Below are 12452 nucleotides of genomic sequence, written 5' to 3' on the forward strand. Positions count from 1 at the left end.
TGCACATTGTACCCATGTGGAGAATAGAACCCGTGTCTTCAGTGTCATGAATGAACGCCTTAACCACTAGGCTATCCCACTGCCCCTCAAGCCCTTTCAGATGGACTGCCTTTGTGGTCTAGCAGATATAGCAGTGGTTTGATCTGTGGCGGCATCATACGAAAAGCCGTTAAAAGATGGTACTTTTTGTTACCCTGCCTGGTGCTTGGCATTCAGGGGACAAAATATGGACAGTTTGTCTCGGAGTGGGGTATCCATGTTAAACTGTCGCATGGTATTTCTGTCGGCTAGAACTATAAAACCGACACTATGTAAGTGCAATAATCTTGAACTGAATATTAAACCCCATTTCACCTCACAACCTTTCAAATTTACAAAATATCAATTGAACAGTATGTGCAAGAGTTACCTACCCTTGCCAGCATATGGGCCATGTAAGCCATGTTGTCATGGTGATGCTTTTCCAGTAAATCCATGTGAAGATCATCCAACACCATATTGTGTTCATCCATGAAGCCATCATCACACTAAAAAAGAAACAAAACATTTAGAAACATTTTACATCATAATGATAGAAAACTGTATAATGATAGCCAAAAGTGAACGTTTCTTTAAAGGTATGAACATAAAATTAATCTGTTCTATTAAAATGAAAGTAGATACGACACCTAAAATTAAACATTCAAGATGTTAAGAAGACGCTATGCATTTATACAAGCAATATTTTCCCAGCTAGATATCAATTGGATGTATGACATGCTTGATTTATGATGGCTGATTAGGTCAAACAAAATCAACAGTCAAGCCATCTGTAAATGAGGAAAGCAGGAATCTTATCAGCCGAGGTGTCTAAAACAGATATTCATCAGGGAGACTAAATTTGGAAAGGGAGGAATCGTGAAATGCTCATCCTCAATCATGGCCCACAGAGAGTTCAGTCAGGACAGTGATATTACTTGTACTTCGCTACCTCCACATACAGAGCTATCAGACATTCGGCGTGGAATCATAACAACTTGTATCCAGTGGTAATTAAACTGAGCCAAATAAATCACTCTTCTTATCCAACGTCTACAACCTTGTGGCTAATGCTTTTGATATCGGACTCCTCCGTGCTACTTGAAGAAGATGGGAAAAACATTTAAAAAAAAGAAGAAACTAAATATCTTTCATCTTAAATATATAAAAGTTTTATTTTGCAATAATTTAATATTCAGATCTAATATTTACAAACAGTACATCAAGGTTAGCAAAATAAGTTGTGAGACTGGCAGCACTGATGTTTGTGAGTGAGTGAGTTTGGTTTTATGCCGCTTTTAGCAATATTCCAGCAATATCACAGCGGGGGACCCCACAAATGGGCTTCACACATTGTACCCATGTCGGAAATCGAACCTGGGTCTTCGGTGTGACGAGCGAACGCTTTAACCACAAGGTACCCGACTGCCCCCTGATGTTTGTGAGTGTGTGAGTTGGGTTTAACGCCGCTTTTAACATTATTCCAGTTATATCGGGGCATGTCAGCTTAATGTGGGAGGAAAGCCTGAATTATGCAGGTCTCAGACGTTTACCACTTCGGTGAAACCCACAAGCACGGGTATGGTGCTGACAAACCTAGAAATATAATCAGGGCGAAGCAGGATTCGAACCCACAATCATAGGTTTCTGGCATGCCAAAGGGACGCAACTCTGCACAGCGAATCGCAGCACCTTAGACGACTGGGCCACCCGTGCCCCCTGATGTATAAGAAGTAGTTGTAGGTATAGCATTCCTGTCAGCATGAAGACTTGTGTTAAACTACTGAGACGTTTTTTATGTTGGAGCAGGAGGATATTTACCCACCGAGTTGCATCTAGATTTCCCTACAGAAGTGAAAATGGTTCGAAGATATAACTGAGTGAATCATAGTGTGCAGTACAAGTAAACCTTAACCACTGATGATGTTTTTAGCAACTGTTTCTCAGATCAATAAGCTCCGTACTTGGCACGTAAACAACCTTTGTGGTAATTAAAACCACAGCTTACACTGGAAATAAACTACAAGTTTACTGGATACAGGTATTATGGACAAGTTGTTGGTGGTAAGCGCTGTACCAGGGCAGCTTAATGTGGAGTAAAGCCTGTAGTCTTTAACAATGAGCCAGTGAGACCAATTTTGTTTTACTACACCTTGAGGATTATGTGTTGTCTACTAATGAATACATGAAACGAACCAAAGAATTTCCGAAAAACTTGGTCTCAAGAGCTTGATTCAAGTTGGTGCAGGGTGGAAGCCTTGTGGGTTAAAGAGTGCGTTCGTCACGCAAAGGCCCAAGTTTGGTTCTGCACATTGGTACAATGTGTGAAGCCCAATTCTGGTGCTGTGTTCTGACCATAATATTGTTAGACTATTGGTAAAAGCAGTGTAAAACCATAGGCAGAGAATCAGTTAATTCATTCTCATATCAGTAGTTTTTAAAGATTGCATATTTTCCTAAAAAAAATATGTCAAATTTGAAATTGGTAACCTTATGCTATATTTCTAGGGACATTTTGTGGTTTGTGGTTTATGTCAGTATTTTAACGCACATATCCACATGTTCCATTTTGTTCAGTTATTTAAGCTACTGTTAAAACGGAGCCTCCTAAAGAAGTGTCTATCCCCACCAAGCACAAATTTGCCGTCAAAGCTCAGCTGTCATTTTGTCTGAAGATAAAATCAAATCCACATCGGTTTAAACTCATGTCGCGCTCAATTGCAAACTTTTATTTACATCAAAACATGTGATAAGGACATTAATTTTCTTGAAACATATGCAATGCACAAGAGTTATGGTATGAATATTAGTAGTTGTAATGCAAACATCATGAGATAATTAAACACTTCATTAGCTGTGAAACACCTTATGTGAATAGCATTTGCACATTATGATACCATCAAGTCCATTGGTCGTTTAAAGCTTCATTTAACATGTTTATACATAGGGACCTATAACCAGAGTTACCCCCCTTCCTTGGCATCTTCAGAATAGGAGATAGGATCGGTAAATGCATGCAGTCATCTGAAAATACTTTTTACCCAGTTTTGGATTTGTTCCTGAAATCTTCTTATACACACATTTCATGGTCTCGGCAAGAATTATGCTTACTTAATGAGAGTCAATCAGCATTAAACGTGGCTGAAATTGGGGCTGTAAATATAGCACAATCGAAACCCAACCAAATCTAGATTAGGCTGTCAAATGCAGTTGATTGTTTTTTGTAAGCAGCAGTTATAAAGGTAATTTATTAGCACTGGCCATCCTTTACCCATTTGTACTTTCCGAAGACGCTGGTAATAGGGCTGGTCCTGAAGATCCACAACTACTTATATTTACAATGAAAACAGAAGAAGGCCTCTGCTGATCATCCCAGCAGCTGGAGAGGGAAGATTAGTAGTTTTAAACCTGCGTTATGGGATAGATGCTGACAAAAAAATAATATTTTCCCAAGATTACCCGGATGGAAATACATAGATGATGAAATTGGGGGAAAGGTTTCCGCATGTGGCCAATAGGTCACCAGGCTAAATATAGAATTGAGCGATACCCCATTAAATGTTCTGTCAATAAAGCAATTCCCAACAGTCGGAAGTCTTGCAGAAACCAATGTAAAAAGAATGATATCTTGACAGCTCGCCAATCCCATTCTTTGTTGGTCTTAAAATTTCATATTAATCCCTCCAATATATCTGAGATCTTTTGTGAAAACTGAACCCTTTCTTAATTAGAACCATCCCCTTTTGAGCATATTCACGTTGCCACAAGATCAAAGGTGTCAAATATGCTATTTGATATTTTTGTGTAATTCTAAACAATATAAAAGTGTAGCACGTCTACAGATGCGAGCGTACAATTTCCCTTTATGCCAGAATAACAGCCATTCCCTCCAGTAGGTATCAAGAGTTCTTGACTAATCATTTCCAAACTTCAAAGAGTTGCCAGGAATCAAAAACATAAGTCTGGTGCCAATTCCTACAATCGACAATAAATAAGCCGAAACAAACATGTTAAGTGGCGGTGAGTCTCCATACGATAGGAAGCAGGAAAGAAATTCTTCTGGCTCAAACTTGGCAGGCAAGTCCTGGAAGAAGGCTTGGATACAAAAGCAGTTACTCAACATCAAAGACTAGATTATACGCATCTGTTACACTGGAGTCCAGTACCGCAACACGTCCACTCTGTGTATCATGTTCCTAGCCAACAAGCACCTGTTATGTCCCGGAGCTTGGATATAGGAAATAGCTCAGCTTAACAATGGTATAACGATGCTGGTGCCACCAAAAGCTCTTGTTTACATCAATGATACCAAAAGTAAACAAACTGATACATTGTACCGTATTGGTAAGACAGGTGGTTCCAAGATACAGTCTAGCAAATCTCTGTTTGTGAAGATTTCCATTTCATCAATATTTTGATTTGAGGGTACCTGGTTTGGTAGAGATAAAAGAATAATCTCAGATTTCTTTTAGAAGTCAAGAGATCACTTTCTAAGTTGAATTTCTGAGCAAAGACAAATGTGTTTTTTAAGAGCAAAAACCCTTTTGAGAATAGATCTCTGGACCGAAAGCCCTTTGGTTCACAGACAAATAATTTCCGCTTGTACAGTTTTAATCTTTTCTAAGACATAATTTCTCTTGCCAGACTGTGTGTTAGGAACGGGAACCTACTGATATACGCCATCAATCTCCCACGTCTCTTGAGGTCTTTGTGTTCATTAAACTTAGTAACTGTTTGATGGGAAAACCGAGAAACAGACTTTCTCATTAGGAGTAACCAAGACATACTAATAAGATGTATTCCTATGGGTCTCTTTAAAACATCTATTATCCTGTCCGGTCCTGGCATAAATCTGTTCATTTAGTGTCTAACTTGTTCATTAACCCTTGGCCTTCCAGAAACCTTTGGGTCTTCTTCTGACTAGCTAAGTTCACTTTAAAATCCATTCAAGCAGGCAACAACCAATTACCCCTAATTTCTGCTGCACTCTTTCGCAGCAGACGTCCAAAAGTGTATGAAAGCAGACGTGAAAACCTGGCCGAGCAGACGCAAAAGGATGGCAGACGTAACATAGGTGTCAGGGTTGAAGTCTCACCAGTTGCAGGTTCTGATGACCTCGGGTTGAAGATGTCGCCTCACTATCATGATAGCTGTAAGAACTGCAGTGCTTTGATACAGCATATTAAAGAATTAAGCGTAATAATGCCATGACGGCGCACATGATGGCTACCAGGCATGGCGAAGTGTGGTATCTCTTCAACCAGACTCTTGAGGCATCCTCTCTTGGTATGGAACTCCCGTGATGCTTTAAATAAGCCTTATTGAAAAATTAACTATGTATTGCCTGAAGCCACCCTCCAGTTAGACCCACTGCCGATGTAATAGACCTGATATTTGTTACGCTATAAGTAGTTATGTCATGGAGAAAATGAGCTTATTGCTTTTTGTGAACCAGGCAAGAATGAGGCACCAAGCTCCCTGGGAGTGTAATGACTTCAAGCAACAATTATTTCATTTTTTACGCAAGATGGTCAAGTCAAAAGTTCGTTGAAGATTAACAAGATAAGCAATTTCCCTGGAGAGGGATCTTATCTGTGATATTTTCAGCTCGGATTGTCATGACCTGCAGTAAAATTACCACCAGTCAGGATACTGAGAATACTCTGTCACTATCCAGTAATTTGCACTAAAAAAAACGGGTCAGTAATGCTTGAATATAGAGTAATTACTGAAATTGTATTGACTTCCAAATCCAATGAGGACACGAATCAGACCTTAATCACAAAAACAAAATCACTGATTCATAAAGAAAACCAGATTTAGATGTTAGAAATATGATGTTTGCATCAATAGGAAGGGTACCGGTAAGGAAAGGTTGGTTGATATATCTTTTTATAGCAGGGTAGATGTTTAGACGGGTAGACATAATGGTTAAATATTTGTTGTTCGGAACGTGTGGAACTTAATGAAATACACTTTTCAATGCTCAAGTCCTGGTTAAACTTTAATTCCTGTTACTTGGTCATGATTACTCCTATCAGTTGTTATAGTAAATCATCCATAAAATCAGAGTACCTTTTTAAACATAAAACATTTGTTTAACTGTTGACAGTTGTAAGGCAATACTTCTTATCATACAGCTTCAATCAGTGCTGTTTTCAAAAACACTTTGTCTTAGTTTTCTGCCCAGATAAGAAATATGTTTATGTGATGTTATTTTGAATAAATCTCGACTATTGGGCTCCACTCTGGAAATGTAAGATAAGGAGTAAACATTAAATATCCTAGTTATCACTAAACAGATAGCAGACAAATATCTTGTATTCTTAATGTGAGATTGTTTCAGACTCTATTCAGGAAGGAAATCTTTTGAAGTTTGCACAGTCATTAAGTGAATACAACTTTTTTCCATGTTGCTCCAAAGAGTAAGATATATGCACGCTATAAAAACAAAATTGGAAAGAACACAGCTCCTTGACTTGCCCATCCCTTCAGAGAGGCAATTTCAAAGCCATGCTGGTTATGGACTAATGACAAGATGCTTTGATATGATCATGCCAGGATCTGCTAATCAACTTGAATACCACATTCACCCAGATTATGATCCTTGGTTTATAGACACCCATGTCATTTTGGGCTTTCATCCCACGTTAAGCGACATGCCGTGATCTAGATGAATACTGTTCAAAGTGGCATTTAACCCATATCACTCTGTGATTATAATGGCATTGTATGGAAAATGAAGTAATATCACAACCCAATCCTTTTCACTTTGAACCTGAAAGATACAGAGAATTAATTGGCTTCACCTTTAATGTCTATTTTCATCAATATCATCTTTGCCAATCATCTTGTTAAATGCAAAACGTTCCCCTGAATTCGGAAACATGAGTCAATGTTTTCGTGCTTACACAACAATTTTTCCATCAATCTGAACATATTGTTTGATGGGTTTTCTGACAGCAAGGCATTGTTGTTGGATGTCATTAGCCAGGTTATGGTGCAATGTGAATGTTATCAAGAAATCCGAGGCTGATAGAAACAGCAATCAGATCTGCATCATTTCACACAATGCACACCTGTCTACCATTAAAACAAGAAATCTAACCCTTCCAAAAATGTCACAAATGGCATAAAAAAGTATATCAGCCCACAATCAAACACAACACGAATCTGACCAAATGGCTTCAACCTGCTGCTTGATCTAGAAGCAACAAACAGATCTCCCTCCCTGCCGCTGGATGGCCTGACTCCTGGGGTTTACACACAATGTGGACATGTTTTTTTCTGGGCTATCAGGCACTGAGCACATATGCTAGAGATCTACAATACCTATCCTGGGTCGGAGAGAATGTTTATGTGGAGAACTAGCCTCAGGTCACTGATAAGGGAGGGGCATTAACCCTCAAAATCTAGTTTCATAATTTCTAACAGCGGGATTTTATCAAAGGAATTTCATATTCAATTACTTCAATGAAAACCATTTTGTTGGCTCTTTCAAACAAGATGCCACACTTAGGAGCTTTTTAGGCATTAAAGATTTTTTTGTCATTTCAAGTTTAGCATATCAGTGGTTAATGCCGTGTCTGTTGCAACTACTTAGATCCTGCTTCATCGGACAGAACTGTTAGACCTACATAGACAAGAGGACAACCCTATTATTCTAACCAAGTTTTTGATGGTATACATCTGAATTTCTCTGCATGACATAAGGTACAGGGAGTGTCAGTTCCCTATTCTCCCCACTATGGATGGTTTGAATTCTAGATCCCTTGCTTTTCACCCAGCAGGAAGACAAGGGACTGGAGGAAGTCAAGTATCACATCAAAGGCTTTATGTTGTTTATCATCAATGTTTTTCAGGAAGTCTTCTTTCAGCCAAGTTCAGTAACAAGAACAACGATGGATTATTTTTAGGTTTGGACTTTCAAGATTCAAGAGTAAAAACCTGGATTACATTACTTTGTACAAACAGATTGTTAACTCATGACAAATTTCTGTTTTGAAATATTCCATACAACTAACAAATCATTTTTTCGGATTTGAAGTTTGTGGTTTAAATTTCCTAACTCCAACTGTGAACGTGAAGGCTGTTATGATCTGATGTCACTGATAATGGCGTTTTGAAAGCATGCTCTAATAAATTATTTTGATTTATAGAAAGTATTTTTTCTCTGCCAAAAGACTCCACTAAGTGTAAATGATCGTAACTGGGATCTCCTGTAATATCATACATTGCTCAACTGGCATATAAAACATGAATTATCAATTTAAGAAAGATTGAAAAAAATCATGAAATCTAATTATTTCTTAGAATCAAGAGCTGAAAAACCCAAAGGGATTCTAATCTTATTAAGATATCATTTACTGAAAATACCACAACTCAATGATGTTTAAAATGTCCCAGGAAGAGAGGAATCAGAAGACAAATTGGATGACATGGTTTATTTGAACAAAACCTTCACAGCACTGGATGCCTATTCTACGACTGCCATGAGCAAGTACATCACATCACCGGAAACGACCAAGACTGCAAATAACATAATCAGAGATGTGCATTTGTGTCCATAAATCCAAGGCAAGGAGGGGAGAGGTGTTAGCCTGGATCATCACGCTGAATGAATTGGGTTTGATTCCCACATGGGTAAAATGTGTGAAAACATTTCTGCCGTCTCTCCATCACATCGCTGGAATCCAAAAAGGAAAACCAGTAGAAACACTACTCATTAAAGGTGGGATGTGGCGTATGATCTTACACAACTTTCAGCAACATCAAACATGGGTTAAACCTAATGAACTTCACATATTGCTCCATTGTTGGGAAACAAACCTTGAACAATGAACCAACACCTTATCTGTTGGGCTACTGTGAATGACAAGGGTTGAGAGTGTAAAGTGAGTGTTGAGACCTACCTGTAATTGAGGCCGAGCAACGAGCAGGGTAATGTCAGCTCCTTGGTCAGAGAAAAGTTTAATGGCTTGGTCACGATTGTGAACATCAACTCCATTGATCTGGAATAGAGAAATGATAATCTTAACGCACAGTGAGAAAAAATGTGCATGCCGCACAGGAGGCTGTACAATGTAGCGAGCAATACTACATTTTTGGACAATGTAGCGAGCAATACTAAAGTTTTGGAGCTGGTTTTGTTGCTTAAATGCTGCACTCAGCAATATTCCACCTATATGATGGCTGTCAGTAAATAATGAACTCTGGACCAGTCAATCCAGTGACTGACATCATGAGCATAGATATACACAATTGGGATATGATGACCAGCTCGCCAAGACAACAAGTCTAACCACTTTTTTTTGGTAGTCACGTCTTACGACAATCATGGGTTGCTGAAGACCAGTTTTAACCCAGATCTTTACAGGTAATTGGAGCAGGTAAACCACTGACCAATCACAAGCCCCTTCAACAAAATAATGACAATGATACGAATGTCATAACTCCCATGCAGACTTATGACAGTCTTGGCACTGACATCACTTTGTTGAAGGAATCCCTGGCTGGTAAGACATCCCTTGACCAACAGTCATGGCTCTAGTGTCCTTCCAAGGTCACCACTACAGGCCCTAGCCATACTGAGCCACCATTTTGACCATCTAATCCCCAGAGGCCTTCGAGGCATAACCTGCATCCTTTCTTCCCCTTCCTGCATTGAAACATCTTTCATCGCCATGCATACACACCGAGTGCATGATAATGTCTATCTGTGTTACTACAATTAGGACTAAACTGGTTACAACACATCGCCCACATTCAGCGTTACCACACTATGTACAACCTTGTAAACCTCTAAATGTTTACTCTTACGTTTTGTGATGGAAAAGATACAACCAATCTCCTTCAAGGCTCATTTAGACACAGACATGTCTAACTGATGAGCTTTAAGAATGACAGATCCAAGATATTCATCTCATTACCATGTCACTTCCTGTAAACACGGCTCACTTTTACAATTTTCCTTTCTGCATCTACCAGTTGTTAACAGCTAAACCATCACAGGTGCCATGTATAATAATGACGACCATCACACAACAGGGCTTTTTTCCTGATACCATTTTTGTATTTTCCCTTTGAAGTGTCATGGGCGATATTGACACCAATACATCAGTAAATAGGTAAAAACTTCCTCTGACAGGGTTTTGGTGGCAGCCTTGCTTTGAATGTTACTTTAGCTTCATTATTTATGACGGAAAAGCACAAAGGGTCAAACCTGCCGAGGTAATATTTATGGTTTTCTTGTAAGTAGAGGCGTAAAGGTGATCGTTTGTTAGATGAACACAGAAACAGTTGCACAGAATCAATAATGAGTTCACACCTCAGAGTCCTTTAGAATTTTCATCATTTCTTCGATGGGCTGAATTCTGCAGCCGTACTCAAACAGCATGTTCATCAACCACAGAAGACTCATCTATCAATTTGGACAACGTTTAACAGTAGAAAACACACTCAAATATGAGGATTGGTCAATTACGTACATTTCCTGTAAAAAAATGCCAATGAATGGGGTTTTGTGCTTCAGCAAATCTTATCTGACAAATACGTCCCTAAGTTGAATGCTTGTCAAAAGAAATGGATACAATAGCGATTAGGTGGGCACAATGGCTGCTATCATGGATGGTTTTTGGTTGCGAGACGATCAAAGAACACACAGTCTCATGAAAACAATCTGACTGAGCATACATCTTATTCAAATCCCAGTCATGAATCTGAGGATGTAGGAGCCAATGGAGCCAATGGAGCCTCAGGAACATGGGAACTTTGGGACTATTTCCTACCTGCAAGATTTGGTCCCCCTCTCGTATTCGGCCATCTTTGGCAGCAATACTGTTGGGATCGATCTGAAACAAAACAAGATACATCAAGATTTGGCAAAAACAAACTATCACATTATATTGCATTGAGAAACAGACAACTTCCCCTCACATCTGAACGTAAATGTAAGACCTTTATACAAGTCTCATTACAGCAATATCCTGTTTCTTGTAAACAGTAGCTCCGACAAAAGTATGACAAAAACACAACACATACAAACATAATTGAAGCAAAGATCATTATTTCTTATTCACATGTCTATCAAACTGTCAGTTTAACTGGGATAAAATAACATTGTTCTCAGAATGATGTCTGCTGCATATAACAAGAAACAAAATGGCGAGCATTTCTTACAATTCCAATTTCAAAATACAATGAACATAACATCTGATCATCTCCCCAGACCTGCCCTAAACAGACAATGACCTTTGCAATAGATTCCAACCAGTTACAATTGACCTCACCGGTTGTTGCGGTGGCGTAATTGCCCAGGAGATACACACGTGTCAATTGAAATGGTCTCTATTATACATCTCGTGAAAAATTGTCAGCATTAGTTCAAATGGGACAAATCCAATTGTTGGTTTGTCAGATATAGTTTACTTGGCTCGCCTTACTGGTATTACTCACAAATCACATATATTTCTTTGCCTTGAGATCATTTAGAATGTCTCAGATACTGATAGTGTAATTTGAGATTTGTCTGATCAAATCATTGGACTTATTTTACTCGTTCGTGCGTAGACGTTTCTTCCGCAACAAATAATTTTTGCTGTCAGTTGTTATTTGGTAGATGCATCAATGTCTGCAGTTTATTCTGAAACTTCTACAGTCACTTAACCGTTGGATGTTGCACTGTAAAATGCATCAATAATGATAGGAAACTGATCTATCATTCCGCAAAGAAAACCATAGAATGTGTTGTATACGTAGTTTGGATGGGAAAGGATAAGACGATTTGATTTAGGAAGTACATGCCAGGGCTTGATTGTTTTGCAAAACTGATCATAACTTGGACTTCTAAACCGGTTGTCTCTTTAATGAAGCCTTAGATATACCATATTCGACATAATAAGCGCCCTGGGCGTTCTCAAAATAAGGGGCTCATATTAAAATATTATTTTGGTGAAAAAAAAACCAGAATTGAAAGATAAATTTTGTGGTTTATGCTGACAGCCTGAAATGTTTATATACGAGAGATACATTTTTTCAGAATTTAATTGCCCAAAATTAAGGGTGCATATAACACACGAGTGCGTATTATATGTGAATAAATAAGTGTTGTGTACATTGATCAATCGGAAGGGGTGCTAATTGGTATTGTTCACTAGCCAATATGCCAAAATATCACCGTGGGCGCTTATTACGTCGAATACGGTATGCAAATAATTTGAATGGACACTGTCAATTTCATTTTCTTCCTAATTTTGACAGATGGTGCCATTAACTATAGTAAAAGCTAATAGTTACAACCATCATGAAGGTATTATGGTCTTTGAAATCATTACTAATAACTGTCACACTTGTGAATTTAGAATTAATTTTTGACCTCGGGTGCCTTCTTACATCAACCATCCTCAGCAAGGCTTCAAGAAGCCAATCTCTGGCCG

At 38.6% G+C, this 12452-nt stretch overlaps 1 protein-coding gene across 5 annotated transcripts in view; it reads right to left on the reverse strand.

Moving 5' to 3' along the window:
- LOC139444776 (E3 ubiquitin-protein ligase PDZRN3-like) overlaps window positions 1-12452 on the reverse strand; it is a 295562-nt gene that overhangs the window by 13477 nt on the left and 269633 nt on the right. For all 5 annotated transcript variants that reach the window (XM_071225726.1, XM_071225725.1, XM_071225727.1 and 2 more), the window contains 3 exons: window positions 10806-10868; window positions 8931-9029; window positions 414-527 (listed from right to left, as the gene is read on the reverse strand). In XM_071225726.1, coding sequence (XP_071081827.1) covers window positions 414-527; window positions 8931-9029; window positions 10806-10868 — 276 coding nt within the window. The remainder of the gene's footprint in view (window positions 1-413; window positions 528-8930; window positions 9030-10805; window positions 10869-12452) is intronic.

Source organism: Haliotis cracherodii, unplaced genomic scaffold (genome assembly GCF_022045235.1).
Source record: "Haliotis cracherodii isolate W230 unplaced genomic scaffold, xgHalCrac1.p SCAF_6, whole genome shotgun sequence".
Classification (NCBI taxonomy): domain Eukaryota; kingdom Metazoa; phylum Mollusca; class Gastropoda; order Lepetellida; family Haliotidae; genus Haliotis; species Haliotis cracherodii.